This window comes from Gobio gobio (genome assembly GCF_949357685.1).
Source record: "Gobio gobio genome assembly, chromosome: 1".
Taxonomy (NCBI): domain Eukaryota; kingdom Metazoa; phylum Chordata; class Actinopteri; order Cypriniformes; family Gobionidae; genus Gobio; species Gobio gobio.
Window position 1 is genome coordinate 75,479,728 of NC_137097.1, and position 27,033 is coordinate 75,506,760.

The following is a 27,033-nucleotide window of genomic DNA, read 5'->3' on the forward strand; positions in this document are numbered from 1 at the left end:
ACTGCAGCTGTCCTGTATTTGACAAGACGATAGACATCCGACTGCACTATTTAGTTGTTACGAGTGAAACTACCTCTCTATTTTGACAAATTAACTTTGGAGGTGGGCTCATTTTGTTTGTAAGACTCTAAAGTGTAAAATCAAATAGACTATAGTATCACAATATAACATGTGCTCTGATTGCTTCATGGAGTGAAGATCCTTCAGGATTTCTCAATATAACATGTGCTCTGATTGCTTCATGGAGTGAAGATCCTTCAGGAAAATCTGACGTAAATTGTGCAGAATATATCATATTTACCCAAGTGTAACGGACTGGATTCATCTCCCGATAGCCTTTTCATAATAAAGGTAAGTCCCGTTTTCACTTGAGTTTTCATATTACAATAATACTGTTGCTGGAGTAGGCTATCTCTATCATAAATCAGAGACTGGACATCGATGCTAAACCCTTACACCTTTCAGAAGATGTATGATTTGTGTGCAGTAGACTAAAAGTGAACAAAGTGTCCGAAAAAAATGTCCGAGCTCAGGTTAAAGTCAAAGTTTTTAACAAATTGATTATATTTAGCAGGAGAATTTAGGCGAATTATGAAAAGTTATTTTATTAAATTATGTATGACATGTTGTTGATTCCTAAATATCACCATATAAGTAAGTAAGTAAGTATAGTAAGAGAGGGGGAATTAAAAATGATCAGTTTATCATTTTCAGTATTCAGTTCAGTTTATCAGTATCATTTTAATATAAATAACATTTCAAGACTCCCCCAGTAACAAAAAAAGTATGCTAAGTGTACTTGCAGCCAGACTAATTATGTTTACTTCAAGTGTGTTAATGATTAGTTAACTTGAAGTGTGCTATTTTGGAACAACTCATTTTGTACAAAGTATATTTAAGTTGTATTCAAGCATAACTTTAAGTGTATTTAGTGTACTTTTATGTGCTATACTTAGTACACTTAACCCAGTCAACACTTTAACCTCACAGCGCACTCACTGTGTGCTCATACTATGGCCACAATGTGAGCTCACCCCAGCTAGAAATGTTATTGGACGTGGACTCCGTCACTCAGACGTCACATTTGGGTTGAAAATAAAAATTGGGTTGACATCTAAAAAATTGTTGACGTCAAAGGCTCCAATGTCATTAAAAAACTCCACAAACAGCATTATCAGCTTATTACAAACCAGATTGACTTTATTTATGTCACACGTCTACAGACGTGAGATTATTGAGATTAACAGAGGTTTAGATGTTGATGATTTATTGAAAATAATAGTCTGGTTTGGTGTCACCATTATGGTGATCAGTGTTGGCTTTAGTTGAGCAGTTTGACGATGTTTTAATGCTAGTTTTTCTCTGGCTGCTGTAACTGTGTTTGTTGTGGCAAGAGCAGCAAGAGAACGTGATCAGATGTTGTCAGATACTTGATCATGATAAAGATACAATTATGTTGTAATGTTTTTTATCAGCTGATCTCATCAAGACCATCATATCTGTCATTAGTTTCACATTACTAATTATAGTAATGTTTCTACAGCATGATATACAACAGTGATTTAATAAGAAAATGTGTATAATTTGAAGAAAACACCAAGCATTTTGAACTACTCACTCAAACATCAGGAATCAGCATATGAATCTCAATGGTGACATGCTTCATGCCGCAATGCATTCTGGGAGCCACTGGAGAGTTTTGTATGATGCACCCAGAAGGCATTGCAACATGAAGCATGTCATTGTTATTGAGATTCCTACGCTGATTCTTGAGGTTGTTTTTGTCTCAGTGAAGGGGTTTAAATCGAATTGCACACAGATTTATTTTATTAAATTGCTGCATGATCTCATGCAGTAGAATCCCAGGACGATGATGTAAAACTGGTACCAGATATAAGACTCATGTTGAAGTCAGACCACTACATCATGATAATATCTTTATTATCAACAAGTAACCAATATACTTGATCACATCTTTTCTTGCTGTTTTTGCCATAACAAACAGTTACAGCAGCCAAAGAAAAGCTAACATTCAAAGGTCAAGGCCAAAGAACCCAACTAAAGCCAACACCGATCACCATAATGGTGACCAAATGTTAACTTTCAAATAAACTTTAACATCTAGGGTAAACATACGTATTAAGCTCACCAAAATCTACATTGAGACATTTTAGCGCACAGGGTATTGGTTTGAGTGTAAGAAGTTATGTTAAAATAAAATATGAATCTCTTACACTAATTTTTTTTCTTTTATTTTAAATGACAAAAGCATTTAAATTAAGATATACATCATTAAATGCAAAAAGTCAGGATGTGCTTAATGGGGACATGTTTGTACCCTTTACACCCCTGTTGCCATTAAGCTCACAAGATGTTTTTTTGGGGAAAATTCTTGTTTATTTTAAACAACATTTTAAAGAATAATTTTATGAAGATTAACTTGAAGTGACAACCATCATTTAATATTTAAAGTCTGTTTATGAAGTATTTACATAGACGTTTAATGTGGATGAGCTTAAAGGAAGCACACTGAGCTACAGTAAAACCTTTTAATTAATAAATATTATTAAATTAAATTTAAAAGGACAATTTTGCTAAATAAATAATCTAGGTCATATATTAAGTTCATACATATTTTAATATGAACAGCTATAATTGAAAATATCTATGAAATTATACTTTTTCTTATTGATGTCACACTGAAGCTGTGATTTTCATAGTAGTGCACCCTTTAAGCTCACCTTACAATAATATGAAGCCTTTAAATATTACAGCAGTGTAAAACCACAGAACATCAATAAACTGTACATTTATAATATAATGGATTTAAAAGTACAAGGGCCCTATTCTAACGATCTGAAACGCAAGTGTCAAAGTGCGAATCGCAAGTAACTTTGTGGGCGGGTCTCGGCGCTATTTGGTTGCTATTTTCATGGCGGGATAAATGGCTCTTGCGCCCGGCGCAAATCTAAAATGGGTTGGTCTGAAGTAGCTTCATTATTCATAGGTGTGGTTTGGGCGTAACGTGAATAAACCAATCAGAGCGTCATCCAACATTCCCTTTAAAAGCAGGTGCGCAAGTTCCATTATGGATTGCTATTATTATGGCGTATTTACCAGGCGCACGCCAGGAGCGGTTCACAGCTGAGGAGACTGATGTTCTTGTAAGAGCAGTGAAAGACAGAGAAGTGAAGTTTTAATGTTGTACATTATGGTAAAGGTGATTTCACAGTCTTTTTTTTTCAGTCTTTCAGTTTTTTCAGTCGATTTTTTTTCCTGGTTCTTGACGGACAAACCAATTTGTCAGATGTCCTTATATACATATATGTCTTGACACTATTGGGCAAACAGGTCTTATCCTTAATTATTACAATTAGCCTGAATAATTTGTAAGCTAGATTTATGCCTATTTTTTCACATCTTCGTGGCACACCACAATGATTTCCGTCATCTCATGTGTTAATATTTTTTTAGTGTAACAATTTATGATTTGCAAAAATAACTGTTGCATCTGTGTAGATTACATGAGCAAAGTGTATGCGCGTTGTGCACGCTATACATTATGGTCAAGCATGCGCCCTTAAAATAGCATAATGAACAACGCGCAACGCGCCACTGACTTTAGACTAGGTTTTTTCTGGTCAGTGGCGCAATTGTTTAATGGAACACCAAAATAGCACCAGGGATTGTTTGCGCCGGAACACGCCTCCTTTTTTGCGCTGAACCGCCCAGGGAGCGCAAGTTCATTCACTAGTTTAGCGACGTGCTTCTGTGGAGGGAAAAGCGCGCTTTGCGCGGGTGCAAAATAGGAATGACACATGCGTCGGTGTACAAAGTCAATTGCGCTGGGTGCAAGATAGGGCCCCAAGTCTGTAATGCCTGTGAAGTAATATATTAGTGTAGCACACAGTCTTATACAGCTAGCAAGCTAACAATGTTCCGTAGCACCTGCCGTGTTGCTAAAACGTCTCTGGTTACGTATGTAACCTCTGTTCCCTGAGAACAGGGAACGAGACGCTGCGTCAGCTTGACGCTACGGGGGGAACGCCTCCAGCGTGACAGGTGTCTGAAGCTACTATCGAATCACGTCAATCCTTTTGACCGACGACAACCCATGACGTCATCACTATGCGACCCGGAAGTATATAAGGGCGCTGAGCCAACACAGACACATCTTCTCGTCTGAAGGGACTGTATGGCAGATAGGCCCTGAGGCATGGCAAAGCGACGCAGCGTCTCGTTCCCTGTTCTCAGGGAACAGAGGTTACATACGTAACCAGAGACGTTCCCTTTCGAAAGGGAACTCGCGCTGCGTCAGCTTGACGCTACGGGGAACGATATACCAACGCCGCCATGCTGAGGGGAGTGTCTGCCTATTGGCAGTGACAACTGTCAACACAAGTAAATTCAACTGAAAAACCTGAGCAACTCCCCCTCAGGTCACACTGGGCTGTCAGCGACAGCATTCCCTACGGTCATAGCCCAAGCTATACATCTAAACGGAACCTTAGCGCACTGCGTGAGGTTCTTATCTAGACTGCTCAAAGGCCCGAGACCACTACTTCAACAGAAGGGGTCCCTCTAAGGGAATGTGGCTAGGGGACCCGAAGGAACCCTGGCCAGTCACTACTCGGGAAACAAGTTCTTCCGAGTGCCACCAGGGAGGCCTGACCTGGTGCCCTAAGTGTTATGGACACTTCGGTTTAGCCAACCCTGTCTGTTCAGAGACAGAGCCTCTGGATGGTGCCCAGGAGGCATCCAAGCTAAGGGACTGAAAAAACTGGCAGTCCTACTCAGCCCGGAACTCAGAGACGGGTTATCCAAGAGAGCAATACTCAGCATAGCGCTTTACAACCCTTGATAGCGAGGGGAGTCTGCCTGCTCAATCAAGGATCTATCAGATGCTTGTGTTTCAAAGCAATAAGGAGGCCAGAAAGGCCTATGGACTGATCTAACAGGGAGGCCTCACAAGAGCGTTCAAGCTCACCTTCAGGGAGGCCTAGTGAGGCCTACTACCTGACAGTAATATAAGCCAATTACAGAGCATTCAAGCTCACCTTCAGGGAGGCCTAGGGAGGCCTACCACCTGCCAGCGAAGCATGCTAACTGCTGAGGTAACATCTAGGGAGGTCCCATGGGCCACCTGATAACAGTTGAAGCTGTCTGTCAAGGCTGGAAAACTGAACTTGTTTTCTCAAGGAGGCCAAATAAAGGCCTACTACCTGACAGTCAAGCTACGCAAGCCAGCCGAGCATCCTGACTCAGGAACTCGTCCTCAGGGAGGCCTATTGAGGCCTACTACCTGATAGCCAGCCTTTAGGGAGGCCCGGAGAGGCCTACTACCTATATGAGGTTTCCTTTTCGTTCCTAACTGTTTTCAAGTGAGTGGGCCCCAAGAACGCCTTAGGGAGGCCTAATGAGGCCTACTACCGGCCTCTGGGATAAACCCGGTACAGGCCTACTGTCAGATAGTAATTTATACTACTGATCTAGTGACCATGACTTGGGAACTCCTTCCTAGGGAGGCTTTTTGAAAGCCTTCCACCTATTTAGCCTGCCCACTACAACAGGCCTTCAGGGAGGCCTGATGAGGCCTGCAACCTGCTAGCCAGCAGGCCAGTTGTCCCGATGTGAACATCGGTACTTCCTCCAGTGAGGCCTGGGCGAGGCCTTCCAACTGATAATGTGCCTGATCAAGAGGCCTATAGAGGCCTACTCGGCAGCCGACCCTCAGGGGGGCGTGATGGCCCTTTACACCCTGATAGCCAGCTAGGCTGGCTCTTCTGCCTCCAGGGAGGCCTGATAAGGCCTACCACCTGAGTAGCCTGCCAGGCTAAAATACTCCCGATGCCCACACATCGGTACTCGTCACCCGGGAGGCCTGACTGAGGCCTTCCACCTAACAGCCGACCATCAGGGAGGCTTATTGTTTGTAGCCTATACCCTGATAGCCAGCCGGGCTATATTTCACGATGCCCTGCATCGATACTTGCCTTTCCAGGAGGCCTGGTGAGGCCTACCTAGATAGCAAACCATGCTAGCTACCCGGGAACCTCTACCGGAAGCTCACCCTCAAGAAGAGGCCTAAAGAGGCCTTCTATCTGATAGCAAGCCTACTAGGCATCCCGACCGCTGAGGGCGACTGCGCGGTTGAATGGCAGAGCGTACGCGGCAGCAGGTCAGGCTGGTGCGACCCTGCACACGATGGCCGTGTTGCAGGCGTAACAGGCGGATCTGCTTGAAGACCTCGACCAGGGAGCGGGGCTGTCCCCTGAGGCGGTGGCTGAGTTGCGCCGCACCACAGACTTGGCTCTCCGGGCCACTAAACAAACCGCTGCCGCGATCGGGCGGTCGATGGCGGCGATGGTGGCCACGGAGAGGCATCTGTGGTTGAGCTTGGCTGACATCGGGGAGAAAGAAAAGAGCTTTCTCCTCGATTCACCAGTTTCGCCCTCTGAACTTTTTGGCACCTCCGTAGAGGCGGTGGTTGGGAAGTTCAGAGAGGCGAAGGCGCGCTCAGCCGCATTCAAGAATTGTATACCGCTGAGGTCTGCGTCCGCACCCAGGCAGGCGGGACCTGGTCCATCGCATCTCGAGGGCCGTAGAATGGACCAGAGAGTGAGCGTCTCCTCCCGTGCCCCTCCTCCGTTGAGGAGTAGGACACAGAGGAGACGCCAGTCCCGCAGGAAAAGGGATCTTAGGGAGGTGATCCAGGACAAGCGCTCCCGGCGTTGGTAATGGGTCACCTCCTTTGAGGGGATTTCAATCCTACCCTCTCCCTTTTCCCTTTTTTTTAACCGCGCAGTCGCCCTCAGCGGTCGGGATGGCAGAGTTGGAGCTCTCAGTGTCGATGCACGCCCTGAGACGAGATAGTTCGCGAACGTCTCGTCCATGGGGGGCATCGACACACACCCGTGTTCCGCCATCCCCTCGACATCAGCGAAACTAGCTCGCTGATGCCGGTGGATACGGGCGGAATACGGGTTCCTCCATGCCGCCCGGACCTCATCATGAAGGTCCGGGAGGAATGGAAGGCTCGCCTGAGGTACTGGGCTACGGCCGGGGAGAAACCGATCGTCGAGTCTTCCGCGCGCAATCTCTCCCCTAGCGCGCCGCCAAGGCAGCCTCAGCCTGCCCGCGGCGCGCTCCACAGAATCCAGCAGCTCAGCGTACGCGGGACAGGGTGGCTGAGAGGATCCAGGCTGATCCTGGTTGTTGTAACCACCCTCCTCAGCCATCTCCTGTCCGTCCAGAAGAGCACTCGCTGCAGAGCTTCGCGGAGAACTGCCATTCTCCACGTCGACCTGCAGCTCACTCTCGTCCGCCGCTGGATCGTCTGAGAGAACAACGCCTCTCTCCAGACGATCGGCGAGCTCCATCTGGGAGCCCCACGATGTGCGTAGCCGCTCCGCCTCAGCGGGAGCGGCACCCACATCGGTTGCGCCAGATGAAGCGCCCCCTTCCCTCGAGAAGAGGGCCAAACGAGAGCGGAGAGTTCGCAGCGGAAACCTCTCACAATTTGCACAAGCAGAACCCTCAAGAACTGCTTGTGCATGCTCTTCTCCCAAGCAGAAAACACACAGAGTGTGTGTGTCTTCCGGTGTCAGAAATCTCTGACACGGGTCGGCACACTTCCTGAAGCAGTTCTGCCTCTTCTCAGTGCGTTTCATAATAGAAAAAGTCTTTTACCAGGATCCGTAGAATTTACCGCTTTACAGACAGTCCCTGAAGACGAGAAAAGATGTGTCTGTGTTGGCTCAGCGCCCTTATATACTTCCGGGTCGCATAGTGATGACGTCATGGGTTGTCGTCGGTCAAAAGGATTGACGTGATTCGATAGTAGCTTCAGACACCTGTCACGCTGGAGCCGTTCCCCCCGTAGCGTCAAGCTGACGCAGCGCGAGTTCCCTTTCGAAAGGGAACTATCTTTTGGATCGAACTGTAATTATTTCCCATATCTAGGTTATAATATGCAAAAGTCTAAACATTAATAATTAATTTTGCAGTAAGAAGTTATACTCATCCAAAATAAAGGCTTAAACATCTAAAAAAAATAAATAAAAAAAAATCACTTTTAAGGGGCTACTCTTTTGTTAAAAGTTTTTGTTAAAAGCGCCATGCGCTCAGATCGTTAAAATAGGGCCCGGAATTTCAATAATTCAGCATTTTAAAAAAAATAGTCACCACTATTTAAGTGAACTGATAAAAGCTGAAAGAAAGTTTAAAACATTGTGAAACCAGTCATAGAGCCTAAAATGTACACGGTTCCTTGTATGTTCACATATTTTATTTTAATGTTGAAAAGGACATGGAAATGTTATTTGTCAACAATATATACCATGTGCTTATTGTTAGTGATTTATTTTTCAGTGCAGTAGTCATGTTTGTAGTGGTTATATAGTTATTATAGTAACATATATATATATATATATATATTGGCCTATATTGGCCTATATTGATAGGATAGCATCTTGCAGTTGATGGAGATTTGTGGGATGCACATCCAGGGCACGAAGCTCCCGTTCCACCACATCCCAAAGATGCTCTTTTGGGTTGAGATCTGGTGACTGTGGGGGCCATTTTAGTCCAGTGAACTCATTGTCATGTTCACAAAACCAATTTGAAATGATTCAAGCTTTGTGACATGGTGCATTATCCTGCTGGAAGTAGCCATCAGAGGATGGGTACATAGTGGTCATAAAGGGATGGACATGGTCAGAAACAATGCTCAGGTAGGCCATGGCATTTAAAGAATACCCAATTGGCACTAAGGGGCCTAAAGTGTGCCAAGAAAACATCCCCCACACCATTACATCACCACCCAGCCTGCACAGTGGTAACAAGGCATGATGGATCCATGTTTTCATTATGTTTAGGCCAAATTATGACTATCTGCATGTCTCAACAGAAATCGAGACTCATCAGCAGTGCCGCCGCTCCCATTACGCGCTGCGCGTAGGGCACCAAGTGCTCAGGGGGGCACCACAAGAAATTGCTCTCAGCACCCATCCCAACTCATCAGCAGTGCCGCCGCTCCCATTACGCGCTGCGCGTAGGGCACCAAGTGCTCAGGGGGGCACCACAAGAAATTGCTCTCAGCACCCATCCCCACCCCCACCCCCCACCCCGTCCCCACCCCCCCCCCCCCCCCCCCCCTTCGCCTTTTTCCCCCTTTATGATGCCTGCAATTCACGAACGCCGCGACCGCTAGCATCAACAAGGCATTTTCGCCCACAGGACTGCCGCATACTGGATGTTTTTCCCTTTTCACACCATTCTTTGTAAACCCTAGAAATGGTTGTGCGTGAAAATCCCAGTAACTGAGCAGATTGTGAAATACTCAGACCGGCCCGTCTTGCACCAACAACCATGCCATGCTCAAAATTGCTTAAATCACCTTTCTTTCCCATTCTGACATTCAGTTTGGAGTTCAGGAGATTGTCTTGACCAAGATCACACCCCTAAATGCATTGAAGGAACTGCCATGTGATTGGTAGATTAGATAATTGCATTAATGAGAAATTGAACAGGTGTTCCTAATAATCCTTTAGGTGAGTGTATATATATATATATATATATATATATATATATATATATATATATATATATATATATATATATATATATATATATATATATTAGGGGTGTAACGGTACACAAAACTGACGGTTCGGTACGTACCTCGGTTTTGAAGTCACGGTTCGGTACGAGTTCGGTACAGCAGATTTACAAAATTGCTTTTTATTTATTTTTTATATTTAACAGTGGTTTACTGGAGAAAAAAGTGTCCTTGAATGAATTAAATTATATCTAAAAGTTTATTTAAGATATTTCTGTAAATTATATAGGGAGCCCTTACTTGTACATTAATATTAAAGGTTCACAACAGAGCCCAAACTATTAGCCTAAATTCAGTTGCTATTTATTTTTAGGTATAATAATCAACACTCAAATAACACATTGTGTGCAAATATGTAAACTTCACAAAAGGCAGTTTTTGCATTAACTTCTAAATCTAATTATAAAATAGTTGTTGAAATATAATAATTTATATACAGTGTCTGTCATTTTCATGACAGGTTTATTTAACATGCATGAAATAATCAAGACATCACTAACAGGTTAAGTAGAATATAATGAATATAACGGCTAATAGAGCATATATTTAGCGAAAGAGTTGATTTCTCTAGTGAATAAAATTCTGTGGACACTGAATGACTGCCTGAGGTAAATGTGATGCTAACATTACATGACATTGTTTAGTTCACAAGCAGTTATATTGACATCTTTCCGCAGTTGAAACACTGATTTAGCGATTACACCACATATATACATGACAGTAAATTGTAATGTATCCTCAGCATACCTTCAGATCGTCATTCATGTTTATTCTTGAATCTTTAGTAACAGATGATCGATCGCCTTCACAGATGATCGCGTTCACGCGCGTGCGCGTCGCGCGGCCGCTTGAACTGTGATCAGTGACCAGTCACGCCACATAGAGCGTCAAAACGGCATTTATCGTTTGAATTTCGTGATAAAATGGACTGAATACTTAATATGTTCGTGTGGGAACTCGGATTGAAGTGTGTTCCGCGCTTACAACAAGCCGACAGTGAACTGTTAAAGATTACATTCATAACCGTTCGACGCGTGCATCGTTCACAAATGATCGCGGTCACGCGCGCGCACCGCGCGGCCACTTGAACTGTGTTTAGTGATCACTGATCAGTCACGCACATTAAAGAGCATCAAAACGTCATTTATAGTTTGAATTTCATGATAATATGGACTGAATACTTAATATGTTCATGTGGGAACTCGGATTGAAGTGTGTTCCGCGCTTACAACAAGCCGACTGTTAACTGTTAAACATTACATTCATAACCGTTCGGTACACGCGTGCACCGTACCGGAAGCCCTGTACCGAAACGGTTCAATACGAATACGTGTACCGTTACACCCCTAATATATATATATATATATATATATGTATGTACACTCACATAAAGGATTATTAGGAAAATTTTCACACAACCATTTCTAGGGTTTACAAAGGGGAAAAACATCCAGTATGCGGCAGTCCTGTGGGCGAAAATGCCTTGTTGATGCTAGAGGTCAGAGGAGAATGGGCCGACTGATTCAAGCTGATAGAAGAGCAACTTTGACTGAAATAACCACTGGTTACAACCGAGGTATGCAGCAAAGCATTTGTGAAGCCACAACACGCACAACCTTGAGGCGGATGGGCTACAACAGCAGAAGACCCCACCGGGTACCACTCATCTCCACTACAAATAGGAAAAAGAGGCTACAATTTGCACGAGCTCACCAAAATTGGACAGTTGAAGACTGGAAAAATGTTGCCTGGTCCGATGAGTCTCGATTTCTGTTGAGACATTCAGATGGTAGAGTCAGAATTTGGCGTAAACAGAATGAAAACATGGATCCATCATGCCTTTTTACCACTGTACAGGCTGGGTGGTGGTGTAATGGTGTGGGGGATGTTTTCTTGGCACACTTTAGGCCCCTTAGTGCCAATTGGGCATTGTTTAAATGCCATGGCCTACCTGAGCATTGTTTCTGACCATGTCCATCCCTTTATGACCACCATGTACCCATCCTCTGATGGCTACTTCCAGCAGGATAATGCACCATGTCACAAAGCTCAAATCATTTCAAATTTGTTTCTTGAACATGACAATGAGTTCACTGGACTAAAATGGCCCCCACAGTCACCAGATCTCAACCTAATAGAGCATCTTTGGGATGTGGTGGAACGGGAGCTTCGTGCCCTGGATGTGCATCCCACAAATCTCCATCAATCTCCATTGTATATATACAAGTTACTATTAGTTACTATTATATATAGTTATATTATGTCAATATTGGCCAATTTTCATGATCTTGCCTAGGGTCCCACAAACCACAGGCCAGCCCTGTGTGAACTTGGCAGGAGTGATTAGAAGATATGAGCCATCATATCCTGGTGGTTTAAAATCAAGCAGCATGGGTAAGAAATGTCATTTATATTATTGGATGACATCAATATCCTATGCTGAGCATAATTTATGATGTCTATGACATGTGATAATGAAAATGTGTCCTTCCTTTTATTGTTGCAGTGCCAGGAGAAGCAGCAGCAGGAGAACAATACATGCTGCAAGCAGCATGGAAGCAAACACTACTAACCATAACAATAGTATTGACAATCACAGTAGTTGCAGTAGGAGTAGCAATGGCAGGAACAACAATAGCTGAAGCAGTAGTGGGAGCAGCCGCAGGAGCAGCTGCTGGAGCAGCTGGAGCGGGCATTTTACAATCACAATGGGAAGAAGAAGGAAGAACGCAAGCAGCAGTAGCAGTAACAGCAGTAGCAGGATGCTTTGCAGGAACAGCAGCAGTGATCTTGCGATCATTGGTAGTAACACAATCATTAACAGGATCAGCAGTAACTGGAACAATAGCAGGAGCTGCAATAGTAGCAATAACAAAAACACAACTACAGTGGGCGATAAATATAACACAGAGGGCAATACATTTACTACAATGGGTTTTATCCGTGGTAAAAAGAGTACAAGTAGCAGTACAATGGGGTAGAAAAGTATTACCGACAGCAACACTAAATGTAGGATCAGGAGCAGCAGCAATAGCAACAGCAGCATCAGGAGGAACATCACAAGCAGAATCAACAGCATCACCAGCAGAATCAACAGCAACACCAGCAGAATCAACAGCAACACCAGCAGAATCAACAGCAGAATCAACAACATCACCAGCAGAATCAACAGTATTAGAAGCAGAATCAACAGTATTAGAAGCATCACAAGCAGAATCAACAGCAACACCAGCAGAATCAACAGCATCACCAGCAGAATCAACAGCATCACCAGCAGAATCAACAGTATTAGAAGCATCACAAGCCGAATCAGCAGCATCACCAACAGAATCAACAGCAACACAAGCTGAATCAGCAGCATCACTAGCAGAATCAACAGCATCACCAGCAGAATCAACAGTATTAGAAGCATCACAAGCCGAATCAGCAGCATCACCAGCAGAATCAACAGTATTAGAAGTATCACAAGCCGAATCAGCAGCATCACAAGCCGAATCAGCAGCATCACCAGCAGAATCAACAGCATCATCAGCAGAATCAACAGTATTAGAAGCATCACAAGCCAAATCAGCAGCATCACCAGCAGAATCAACAGCATCATCAGCAGAATCAGAAGTATTAGAAGCATCACAAGCCGAGTCAGCAGCATCACCAGCAGAATCAACAGCATCATCAGCAGAATCAACAGCATCACCAGCAGCATCACCAGCAGAATCAACAGCATCATCAGCAGAATCAACAGTATTAGAAGCATCACAAGCTGAATCAGCAGCATCACCAGCAGAATCAGCAGCATCACCAGCAGAATCAACAATATTAGAAGCATCACAAGCCGAATCAGCAGCATCACCAGCAGAATCAGCCGCATCACCAGCAGAATCAACAGCATCACCAGCAGAATCAACAGTATTAGAAGCATCACAAGCCGAATCAGCAGCATCACCAGCAGAATCAGCAGCATCACCAGCAGAATCAACAGCATCACCAGCTGAATCAACAGTATTAAAAGCATCACAAGCCGAATCAGTAGCATCACCAACAGAAACAACAGTATTAGAAGCATCAGAAGCCGAATCAACAGCATCACCAGCTGAATCAACAGTATTAGAAGCATCACAAGCCGAATCAGCAGCATCACCAGCAGAATCAACAGCATCACCAGCAGAATCAACAGCATCACCAGCAGAATCAACAGCATCACCAGCTGAATCAACAGTATTAGAAGCATCACAAGCCGAATCAGCAGCATCACCAGCAGAATCAGCAGCATCACCAGCAGAATCAACAGCATTACCAGCTGAATCAACAGTATTAAAAGCATCACAAGCCAAATCAGTAGCATCACCAACAGAATCAACAGTATTAGAAGCATCAGAAGCCGAATCAACAGCATCACCAGCAGAATCAACAGTATTAGAAAAATCATCACCTGCAGAATTAGCAGCATCAAAAGCAAATTCGGCAGCATCAGAAGGTGTATCAAAAGTCAAATCAGCAGCATCAGGAGGACTATCACAGGCAGTATCTCAAAGAGGAGCATCACTGGCAGCATCAGGAGGCACATCACTGGCAGCATCAGCAATATCAGCAGGAGCAGCATCAGCAGCATTAGGAGCAGCATCACTGGCAGCATCCATGGCATCACAAGGAGCATCAGTAGCATCAGGAGGAGTATCACTGGCAGCATCAGCAGCATCAGGAAGAGCATCACTGGCAGTATCAGTAATATCAGTAGGAGCTTCACTGGCAGCATCAGGAGGAGCATCACTGGCAGCATCAGCAGCATCAGGAGGAGCATCACTGGCAGCATCAGCAGCATCAGGAGGAGCATCACTGGCAGTATCAGCAATATCAGCAGGAGCATCACTGGCAGCATCAGCAGCATCAGGAGGAGCATCAGAAGACAATTCAGCAGCGTCAGGAGGAGAATCACTGGCAGCATCAGCAGCATCAGGAGGAGCATCACTGGCAGCATCAGCAATATCAGCAGGAGCATCACTGGCAGCATCAGCAATATCAGCAGGAGCATCACTGGCAGCATCAGCAGCATCAGGAGGAGCATCACTGGCAGCATCAGCAGCATCAAGAGGAGCATCAGAAGACAAATCAGCAGCATCAGGAGGAGCATCACTGGCAGCATCAGCAATATCAGCAGGAGCCTTACTGGCAGCATCAGCAGCATCAGGAGGAGCATCAGAAGACAAATCAGCAGCATCAGGAGGAGCATCACTGGCAGCATCAGCAATATCAGCAGGAGCATCACTGGCAGCATCAGCAGAATCAGGAGGAGCATCACAAGCCAAATCAGCAGCATCAGCAGGAAAATCACAAGCCGAATCAGCAGCATCACCATCAGAATTAGCAGGAGCAATTGGATTAACCAGAGGGTTACTGGGAGAAGGATTAGGATTTATGACAGTATCAAAATCCAAAATTTTTGGATCACAAGGACACAGACAATTACAGACAAAAGCAGCAGTGATCGTAAGTTTGATTATGTTGGCTTGATACAACTTATATACACAAAACTCAGATCTAATGAAAACTAATGAAAACTCTAGAGACCTAATGACTGTTCTCACTTAGCATACTATATCCCTTCAGAATGATTGGACCTACCTAAAACAAACTATTAAAATTATCACTCTACTAGTCAAAAAAGCTGTCAATTAAAAATTATAATGGCCCGGTTTCACAAACAGGATTTTAGACTAAGCCAGGATTACACTGTAAAAACTTTAATGAAAAAAAAAAAAACATCCAAATTCTACAGTAACATACTAAAACCGTATTAAAACAGTATTAAGACAGTAATATACCATAGAAAACAATGCATTCTGGGTAACTTGTTGTTTTTGATAAAGTAGCCTACTGTAGTGTAACTGTGAATTATCAGTGTTCAGAATCGACACTCACCTTCATTTATTTAGCGTTTTTCACAACACAGATTGCTTTACAGCTTTACAGTGGTAATAGGAAATACATTTTGTTTTAGATGAAAAGCTAAAGTAAGTTTTTGATTGATTAATTTCTGATTAATTAATTTTCATTTTCCATCAAAATGTCTGTGCACGGCCCTGTTTCAGAGTCCATCTCGAATGGCATGTTACCAGAATTATGTTTTTGATGGCCTAAGGGCCTGTTTACATCTTGTCACTTCACGCGTTTTCTCTGATATCCAATTGTGAAAAGACCAGGTGGGTTTCAGGAACATCATACTAACCTGATAATAACAATCTATTAACATTAAGGAAACCAGACATTTGTATGTGCTTGGGATGTTACAAATCACACTGCAAAATCCCCAGTGTTAAATGAACACTCCTCAGTGTACATATGTATCCACACTACAGTGTTAAAGTTAATGAGATAATTAAGTGATGATTGTCCATTAGTGATGAACACCTGATGATAACGAGCATAATCGCTGAATGAAAGAGAAACAACAAGAACAGAAAAAAGAGATACACAACACTTAGAACTGACTTCCAGCCATTGTACATTATTGCTCTTATTATTAACCAGTTAAATTTATTTCTGTCATACATCTACAAAAGTTATTTTCTCTCTTTTTCCTGTTTTTGTCGTTTCTCTTTCCTTCAGTGATTCTGCTCATTATCATCAGGTGTCACCACTAATGGTCAATCATCACTTAATTATCTCATTAACTTCAACACTGCTTTAGTGTTACTTTAACAGCCTGTAGTATGGACACACATGCATGCTATGTTCATTTAATACTGGAGATTGCTGTGCAACATTCCTAGAATGTGGAATTGTTAATCAATATTAAGTTGAAAGAAAGTTTGAGGAATATCATACCTTTTAAAACACGTTCTTCTAATGCAGAAAAAATTGTGACTGTAGGCTACTGCTGAGTTTTGTTCATTTTTGTAAGGTGCGTTTTACATATAATTGTAATACATTATATGTATGACCAAAATTACGGAGTATTTTATATTTCCTCTGCTCGTTCGCGTGGGCACCTAACACGCACACACAACATATTCCAGCGTTGCAAACTTGACATCGCAGCCTGTTCATTATCAACATAAAATTATCAACCTATCATATTAAAAGTTACACAGCTCAGTTTAAATAGTCAGTAGTAGCCTACAATTCGTGCCATTCAGTGTGAGCGCCGCCTCTCCACTGTGATGTTTCAAAGCATATTTGTGCGCATGTGAAGTGGATGATTTTTTCATAACAATATTGAGACGCGAGTGAAGTACAAAGCCTATAATAATATTATGCTATGCTAATGGTTTAGCATCCAAATACAACGTGAATATGACACCCTTTGGATTAGAATGAGAGAGTTAGGCTATGCTGGTTACTTTAAGTTTCTCATAAAATGATTTTGTTTTGGCTTTATAGCCTAGTTATATTTTTTAATTCTTGATCTGTTCTGCATATCATTAAATTTAAAATTTTAACTTGCGTATGAGTCCGTCACAAACGCTATACAACAACTTGATTTGAGCAACAGAAAATAACCTGCATACATGGGAGTGCTCGAGGCGCAGTGCGCAGTTCAACAGGGAGCGCGCAGCTCTTAAAGGGGCCTATAGCATATGGGTCGCGACAAATAAAAAAAAGAAAGAAAGAGGGTCGCTCTTAAAAAAGTTTGAAAACCACTGCTCTAACTGAGAGCTGTTGGCTTATCCCATTTGCCCTCTCTCTCCCCATACTTTCTAGTAACAATAACAATTACACAACAAATACCAATTAAAAAGCTTTGACACAATTAGTTTGCAAATGGCTGTTCTCATTAACAATACTGAATATAATTCCATGAGAATTTACAAAGTCTTACAAATTGTTTCCAAATTCTTTTTGTCTATAAAACAGGGAGAAAACAAGGGCATTGGAACCTCAGGACTCAGACCAGATCAACACCTACAGCAGGAAAAGTGTGGAAGAGAAAAAATACAGGATCTATTTCACAAACTTCATCTTAAAGACAGGGATCATAAACTGAGAGCTGCAGATGTTCTTCAGATAACTGAACACTCATTACAGTCCCATGAGTCTTGTGCTGAAGAAGAGCTGATTCAGACTTTCATACAAAAACTACTGATGATGGACTACAGAGCAAGATACATTCATGTCAATAAGGCCAGTGAACAGGATCACGCACAAAAAGATAATGACTCATCTGAAGATAGTGGTGATATATTCAAAGCAGTGACTTTGTCAAACAAAGGAACAAGTCAGTCTGATCGAATCCACCCGATGGATCTTCAGATGGCCGTGTTTCATGGGTCTGATGGTTGTCTGAAGCAGCTGATGGTCACTAAACTGTCCCAGTGTCAGTACGCTCTGCCTCTGCTTGTTCCTGATCCAGTCACACAACAGATTGAGTTTCCTCTCTGGACATTCAGACAAATCAACAAGAGCTGGAAGATGAGAAACACCAAAAGCAGTCTTATCCAGCCAATCTACAAGGCAAAAACTCCAATGGTGTCTTTCTTCAGGTTTGGCTCTGTGTCTTCATCCAAGTCTCATCTGATGAACAGTCTGATCAATGAGAAACACAACACGTTCTTCCACAGGAACTGCCCAGGCAGCAGCAGAACCAGAGTCCTGATGGACGGAGTGGTGGAGATCGCCTGGTTCTGCCCCTCTGGGAAAAACATGGATAAATTCACTGACTGTGTTGCGTTCTGTAATCTACACGGTGATGCTGGAGACCATAAGAAACAGCTGCAGATCCTCACAGAAATGGCTTCAGTCAATGTTGTTCTTCTACCACGACTGGACAGGAGTGACAAAAGTTCAGCAATAATCCAAAACCTATACAAGGACAGAAAGCCACTCATTTGTCTTTTTACAGACGATGAATCTGCTGTAACTGTAATGAAGAAAGGAAAATTCAAGATTGGTCTGAAGGACAGAAATCAGTCAGAAGTATCTGAAGAACTCAGAAGAGCCATCAATGATTGTCTCTCAGGATCATCTTCCACTTTCAGGCTTGAAGATGTGTCCAAACACTCAGACATCAGAGTAGATGAGGAAGATGATGAAGACTGCAGGAGAGGAAGAGAAGCCGCACAGCAGATGATGAGTTTACTGGAGAAGAAACATCTGACAGAAATCAAAGAATCATTTCTGCCCTGTCAGGGGAAACTCTGGCATCAGTGGAGTCAGAAGAACAAAGAACTACATCGACCTCAAGGAGATGAACTAGAAAAGGATATCAGTAGAAAACAAACAGAGATGAAGAAAATACGAGAACAGCAGCATGAATGTGACATCGGTAAGTTAATTAAATTCTTCATTAAACAAATGAACTCACATGATGAACATGAGAGGAAGTATTTCATCAAATGGCTCAGAATCCTCTTGGATGAATATATCTCAGCTGATCTTTCTAATCTACATCACAAGTATAATAAACAGTGGTCAACAGTTGTAAAACTGAAAGAGAGTCATGATAAATCTGAGCAACTCAAGACTGAACAAACTGGCCTTGAGAGAATATCTGAGGATCTTCAAGATGCATCCCTTGGTCTGGAGCACATCTTGAGGGAGATCGGTCAGATCTATGAATCATGTTCATTTGTGAACAAGAACAAGAAAGACCTGCAGTTTAACTTCTCTTCTCTCCCTAGTCTTGCAGCTGAGATGATGATCTCTGGATTTCCACTGGAGCTGATGGATGGAGATGTTGCTCATGTTCCCGTGATCTGGATCTCTGCTGTTCTAGATCAACTCATCCAGAAAATGGGAGACCAGAGAGTCTTTGTGCTGTCAGTTTTAGGGCTTCAGAGCTCTGGGAAATCCACCATGCTCAATGCCATGTTTGGACTCCAGTTTGCCGTCAGTGCTGGCAGGTGCACCAGAGGAGCTTTCATGCAGCTGGTCAAAGTGTCAGAGGAGATGAAAACACAGATGAACTTTGACTATATTCTGGTTGTTGATACTGAAGGTCTTTGTGCTCTAGAACTGGCTGGAAGTTCAACCAGACATCATGACAATGAATTGGCCACATTTGTTGTTGGTCTTGGAAATCTGACCTTGATCAACATCTTTGGAGAAAACCCATCTGAGATGCAGGACATTCTTCAGATTGTTATTCATGCCTTCATGAGGATGAAGAAGGTCAAACTGTATCCCAGATGTGTGTTTGTGCATCCAAACATCTCAGACGTCACATCTGGAGAGAAAAACATGGAGGGAAGGAGACGACTGCAAGAGACAGTGGATGAGATGACAAAACTTGCTGCTGAAAAGGAAGTCTGTGATGCTGAACGTTTCAGTGATGTTATAAAATTTGATATTCAGAATGATGTGAAGTATCTCGCTCAGCTCTGGGAGGGAATCCCACCGATGGCACCACCAAACCCGAACTACTGTGAGAATATTCAAGAACTAAAGGAAACTATTATGTTTTATGCTGCTGGTTTACATGGAATGAGGCTGACAAACTTAAAAGTGTGTATTAATGATCTCTGGGAGGCTTTACTGAATGAACGATTCGTCTTCAGCTTCAGAAATTCTCTGGATATTTCAGTCTACAGAAAACTGGAAACAAAATACAGCAAGTGGTCCTGGAGTCTTCGCAGTGCCATGGTGGAAACTGAGAACAAACTACACAACAAAATAGAAAATGAAGCAATTCATGAGGTCGAGGAAACTGATCTTCAAAGAGAACTGAAGAAGACAAGTGAAGAAGTGGAGAAATCAATGTCTGAATTCTTTGAGAAAGACAAAGATAAAGATATACTGATTCAGTCGAAAACATCATTTGATATCAAAATAAAGCAGCTTCAAGAAAACATTGTGAAAGAAACAAAGAGGATATTAAATGAGGTTCTTCAGCAGCGAGACCTGAAGAAAATAATTGATGCTCGGAAGACACATCATGAAAACACTCTCTATGAAAAGAGCAAAGAACTTTCCTTAAAACTCAAAGCAAAAGATGAAAAAACACTGAAGAAAGAGTTTGATTTGCTTTGGAAAAAGAGTGTTAAGAAGATCATCAGAGACACTCCTCCAATCAAAGACATTGATATAATGAGAGATGCGAGAGAGATCCTCAGTGATGTCTATAGAAGTGTTTATGTAGGCCAACAAATGGAGAGCATGAATATTTTCTTAGTGTTGAGTTATCATGATTATGTAAAGGAAAAGAGATCCAGTGGTTTTTTCACAAAAGCCAAAAGATCAGCAAAAGAGAGGCTTGGTTATGCTCTATCAATAGAGGATGAAGCCCAAATAAGATCCTTAGTCACAGATGTTGCTCTAAAGACAGCCAAAATGATTCAGTCTTTTAACATTTCAAAGATGGGCTACAACATCAGCTACATTCGACAACTCATAGTTTACATCCAGAAGAGAGTAACAGAACATCAGGAAGAGTCAATGAAATATAAGTTCAAGGATACATTCTTCATTGATTTAGTTCTCTCGATCTGTAAGAGAGCAAACAAGATGATCACTGACCAACACATGATGTTCAGGGACGCCAATGACCCTGTAATATATGTTGAGAAGAAGAGAGAAGAGTACTACAGTATTTTCCAGAAGTACTGTCGTGGAGCAAAATCAGCTGCCATTTTTGGAGAGATCATCTGTCAGAAACTGAAAGAGCCCATTGAGCAGAGTGTCTATATGAAGACTGCCAGAGATCTGACAGATGAAATGAGAGCAAACTGTCAATCACTGAATGGAAACAGATCAAATCTGGAGAAACACATCCTGAAGACACTGGCAGAAGAGGAGGACTTTGACAAATACATTAACTACATTCATAATCCCAGGAATCATTTAAAGAGTTTCATCAGAGATGAAGTCAGTCGGTACATCACTGATAAGCTCAGAGTCAGTGTTTTACCCAAGATGAAGGAGAACATGAAACGCCTGCAGCAGAAGATCATAAAAGCAGCTCAAGAATCTACTGAACATGTTCAAGAGAACAGAGGGGATGTTGTTTTGTGGTTGAAAAGTTTCACACAGCGGCTCTCAGATGAGCTGATCTTCTTTGAAAAAGACCTCAGTGGAGTGAAACATGGCGATGTTGATGATTTCAACCTCCTAGAAGATGTGATAAGACAAGAGATTCCTGTTATAATGTCTGATATCAGCGATAGATTCAACACAGAGACATTTCCAGTAAATCTGGATTATAAATTCAGGCCAGATGAGCTTCTGATTGATCACTTCTGTCAGTGCTGTTGGGTTCAGTGTCCGTTCTGTAGAGCCGTCTGCACCAACACCATAGAAAACCATCATGGAGATCACAGTGTTCTTTTCCACAGAGTGACTGGAATTAGTGGGTTTTTTTACAGAGAAAAAACAAACTTGGCTGTTAAAATCTGCACATCAGTGGTAGCAAGCAGAAATCAGTATTTTTATTCCAATGCCTCAGATGATTTACTCCTCTGCAGAGATTACAGAAGAGCAGGAGGAGTTTATGCCGACTGGAGCATCACCTCCGACCTCTCTGAGCTGCCCTACTGGAAGTGGTTTCTGTGCAGATTTCAGAAACATCTGGAAAAATACTACAATAAAACATTTACGAGTATTGAGATCCCAGATGAATGGAGAAAATACTCTAAACAGTATGCTATTGAGAGTTTGGATCGATACTTCTAATGGAGCAGATAAAGAGTGAGACTCTTCATCTCCGAGCTCTCCTCGATCACAGATCAGAAATGAGTTTCTATTACACATAAGTGAGACTCTGAACTCATCAACATTTTAGCAAACACACTGGATAAAAGAGCTTAAAAGTCAACACTCAATTTAAATGTTGTGTTCTGGGTTACTCTTAAAGATCCCCTGTGGTGAAAATCACGTTTTTAATGTTGTTTATATGTCCTGGTGGTGTTTTTAATATGCGTTCAGACAAACCATGTGCAAATTCATGAGTCAACCGCATTGCAGAGTATTGCAATGCTGGTGTTTCTTACATTACACATTACCTTGTATCCAATCACGTCAACGTGCGGGCAGGCTTTAGCATATCATTACCTATTCATAGTTTTCATGTGACGTCACACTCTTATAGGAACGCCCATCTGGAAGGCAAAAGAAGGCTTTCTTCTAATGACCACAGTCCTTTTTTACCAGGTTTTTGTAAGTACTAATGTAGTAAGACAGTGATATTAAAAGACCAAATTAAATATACACCTTATTGATGATGCATATGTAGCAGATTCAGTTCTGCACATGAGAAATCTCACACCAGGGACAGCAGGATATCTTCAAACACCACCTTTTATTGACCTTGAAACATATATTGGACACTTGATCAGTGAAATGTCTGCTGCATTAACTTCCCACGTAATACACAATATAGACTGGGAAGAGAAGGGAAAGATGCTGATGTACTACAATTACATGTGTCTAATATTACGTAATACCCAACAAAGCAAATAAATAAATTGCTGTTATTGTTAAAGAAAATAAAGAAATTTAAAAAATAAATAAAAAATCGCTGGTGTATTTTTCACTCTGACAATTTACAGTTTCCTCATGTATTAACAATTCAATTCAATTCAAATTTATTTGTATAGCGCTTTTCACAATACACATTGTTTCAAAGCAGCTTTACAGAAAGTGCATTTCAGAAATGTACATTGAAAAATGTTAGAAAGAGAATGTTAAAGAAAAATGTTAGAATAAGTTAATCAATCATGTATTATTTTAGGCCATAACAACGCTGGCGTTGAGTCGTCTCTTCACAGGCGTCGAGTCGTCTCTTCACAGGCGTCGAGTCGTCTCTTCACAGGCGTCGAGTCGTCTAATCACAGGCGTCGAGTCGTCTCATCACAGGCGTCGAGTCGTCTCATCACAGGTGTTGGGGCATCTGAAGTCTCCATGAGAGGCTGGATACAAACTGGAGCTGACGAACTAGTTACCTCAGGACTAGTGTCCCGAGATAACAACAGAAAAGCAGATGGGAAATAATTAGCGTAGCTGCTGTTCAGAATATTAATGCTTTTGATCCGATTTAACTGTAGTATAAAACGTATTTATAATGTGAATGCTTGGCTAAAGAGATGCGTCTTTAATTTAGTTTTAAACTGGGACAGCGAGTCTGAACCTCGAACAATATCAGGAAGACTATTCCAGAGTTTAGGAGCTAAATGTGAAAATGCCCTCCCTCCTTTAGTGGATTTAGATATCCTAGGAATGACCAGAAGCCTTGAGTTTAGTGATCTTAAAGAGCGCGATGGATTGTAGGGCGATATAAGATCCGTTAAATACACTGGAGCTAAACCATTTAGGGCTTTATAGGTCAGGAGCAATACTTTGTAATTGATACGGAACTTAATAGGTAACCAGTGTAGAGATGATAAAATTGGTGTTATATGATCATATTTTCTTGACCTAGTAAGAACTCTAGCAGCTGCGTTTTGGACTAACTGTAGCTTGTTTATTGATGATGCAGGACAACCAGCTAATAAAGCATTACAGTAATCTAGTCACGATGTCATGAATGCATGAACTAACTTTTCTGCATCAGAAATAGATAGCATGTTACGTAGCTTAGCAATGTTTCTAAGGTGGAAAAATGCCGTTCTTGTAACATATGAAATATGATTTTCGAAAGACAAGTTGCGGTCTAATATAACACCCAGGTCTTTTACTGTAGCGGATAAAGTGACAGGACATCCTTCTAACAATGAATGATGTGTAAAATGTGAACCAACATACAAACATTCCCTTTAAGAAATCATACATATTCACATTATACTCTGTATAACTGCAAAAACAGCGTAACAGTTGGATGTTAAGAAATAGAAATGTAGGCCTATTAGAGTAAGAGAAATTAAGGATATACACTGACCATATAATGGTTTTCAATGGCAACCAAAATGCAGAAGGTCCAAATCAATGCAGTTTCAAAGCGCTTTGATGGGCTTCAGAGGCTCTGCGGGATCCCAGATGAGGAATAGTCTAATCTAGCAAAACGATTGATAATTTTCAAAAAATAAAATAAAAATGAATATAATTTTTAACCTAAATTGTTCATCTTGCGCAGCTCTGCAAGGTGCTAAGGATGACGTAATCATGTAGGAACGGTCACGCCAGACGTAGACAGAAGTACCGCATTGGTGTTTACAAAGCGCTCTTGTGAAGACTAATACAAACGCCCTTTAGCAACAAAAAAAAGGTAAAACAACGATATCGGATTATTTTGAAGTTGAAAATTTAGTGTACAAACACAATACAAATTTCTCTTCCCAACTTGATACATTCACCCCCCTGAACAAAACTAGTCCAATACTAGGAGACTAAATGACACTAGGGATATGATCACACTGACAAAATCACAGTATCTGCACACAACATATATGTATACCCAACTCTCTGGGAGGGCGACAAAAGAAAGTTGGCCCGACTCTCAAGTGTCTGCCCGCACAAAGAAGTGCCATAAACACTACTTCAAGATACTTAAAATGATCACCACTTATATTGTACCCCAGATAAATAACACTAACAGGGAATTTGTAACCCCTCTGAAGAAGCTTTTGACCTTAGAAGGCTGAGCGAAGGGCTACGTAGGAGGGTTTTCTGAGTCATAATTTGAATCAGTCTATTAACTGGTTTTACAAATCTGCCAGCCCTTGTTCTGACTGGGTGAGCTATTTCAGACCAAGGCTGAACCATGTCCCCAGGAACTTCATCAGGTGGTATTGACTCTTCCATGTCATGTTCAACTTCCTCAACGTTCATATCAGTAGGGTCAGGTTCGGAACTCTGAACTCTTTCCTGACTCTCACTTCCAACATCTGTTCTATCAAGGACATGCTCCGATCCTGGTCCAAAACTGGGATCTCAGGTTTCCTCTTCCATTCAGAGGGCATTTAAAGTTCCTCATTTAAAGTAGTGTTGGAATCATCGAATGCCGGTTCTACAGTCCTCCCTCTCATCAACAGGCAAGAAATTAGCTCGTAAAAGCAAGTTCACATTCTCCGTATTGGTCCTTGTGTTCCTCACACGGTAAGTATGACATCTTGTATCCACAGATACCACATAATGCAAGGTTGAGTCCTATTTGTCGGCTAGCCGTCCATGCTCTCCTTTATTTGCGAGCAACACAATCTTCTTCCTCAATGTCTCAGCCTTTGACATCTTTGTTGCAATGCTCAGTTTGCCATTGTTGACTCACAGTGTTGTTAGCCTGAGCAAGTGACATAGCTTCCTTGAGATCGTCCTTCATTTTTTATACAAACTGGTCATTGTCTGTGATGTTGTTATCCCGATCCACGCTCTGGAACATCAAATCAACAGGCAATCTGGGAATCAACTCATGGGCAGTACAGTTGTAAGCGAATGTCAGGGTTTGCAGCATTTGTGGCCAGTCGTGTTTGGCTCTCGGAGGTAATGCCCTGATCATATTACCCAAGGTGCGATTGAACCTCTCAACTTGGCTGTTGCCCATTCGGTGACATGTCGTGGTTCGTGATTTCTGTACACCAGCAATCTGCAATAGTTCCTTTATCAACCTGCTTTAAAACTTTCGCTCCTTGGTCTGAGTGAATTCTTTGTGGAAATCCATAGACACAAAAGAACTTATCCCATAAGTGACGAACGACTTGAGATGCTGACTGGTTCTTGCACGGAAAGGCATTTGCCATTATCGTGAAGTGGTCCGTTACCACTAGTACATCAACGCTCTTGCCAGAAGAATCTTGGGCTGACCAGAAGTCTATACAGACTAATTCCAATGGACTGACAGTTTGGATGCTTTCCAAAGGGGCCCTCCCCTCTGGTTCAGGGGTTTTGCTGACCACACAACGTTGACAGCATCTCACAACTCCAGACCAACCCATGAGAATCTCTGTCTAGCCAAAGACAACGTTCTTCCTTGTCCTTGATGACCTGCCTCATCGTGGATGCCGTGCAAGACTTCATTGACCAGCAAAACAGGAGCTATGAACTGGTAACGTGTAAACTTCGTCACTAGATCCTTGCAGACACGGTACAGTGTGCCATCCAACAGCTTTAATCTGTACGACTGCTTCAACAGTTTCAAGGCCTTGTAAGATTCTTCGGCTCTTTCTCTCCGAGATGGTCTCTTACCTCGACACATATAAAAGAGAACTCTTGACAGCACGTGGTCACCTTCTTGGTTGTTTGGAAAGCTCCTCCAGTGAGTAGACCGGTAAGGGGTTCTGAACAGCAGGCATGATCTTTTAGGTTTCTTGAGCAAGCCAGGAAATGACTCTCCCCTCTGCTCCCACTTCCCACTTAGCATGAGTTTCGAAGATAGCATAGACCTGATCAGAAGACAAGGAACATTTCTCTAATGAATGTCCAACACACTGGGTATTTGCACTGAGTCTAAATGAATCCTTTACTGTGTCTTCTCTGATCTTTTCAGACTGTTCTAGTAAAAGGTTTTGAGGCTCTGTCACTAATCTCTGACTCACATGACTGGGAACAAACGGCTGATG

General features: G+C 42.3%; 1 protein-coding gene across 2 annotated transcripts; it reads left to right on the plus strand.

Annotated features, from left to right (window-relative positions):
• On the plus strand, positions 1–24,728 carry LOC307124521 (interferon-induced very large GTPase 1-like). Of its 2 annotated transcripts, XM_079813766.1 has the most exons (4): positions 1–351; positions 11,916–12,013; positions 12,126–15,103; positions 17,471–24,728. In XM_079813766.1, exons 2-4 carry the CDS (start codon positions 12,010–12,012, stop codon positions 22,217–22,219), a joined length of 7,731 nt encoding a protein of 2,576 aa, XP_079669892.1. In that variant the 5' UTR covers positions 1–351; positions 11,916–12,009; the 3' UTR covers positions 22,220–24,728. The 2 variants fall into 2 exon arrangements, with proteins under 2 accessions (XP_079669892.1, XP_079669893.1); XM_079813767.1 differs by lacking the exon at positions 11,916–12,013 and having other exon boundaries at positions 254–351.
• Positions 24,729–27,033: the final 2,305 nt, after the last annotated feature.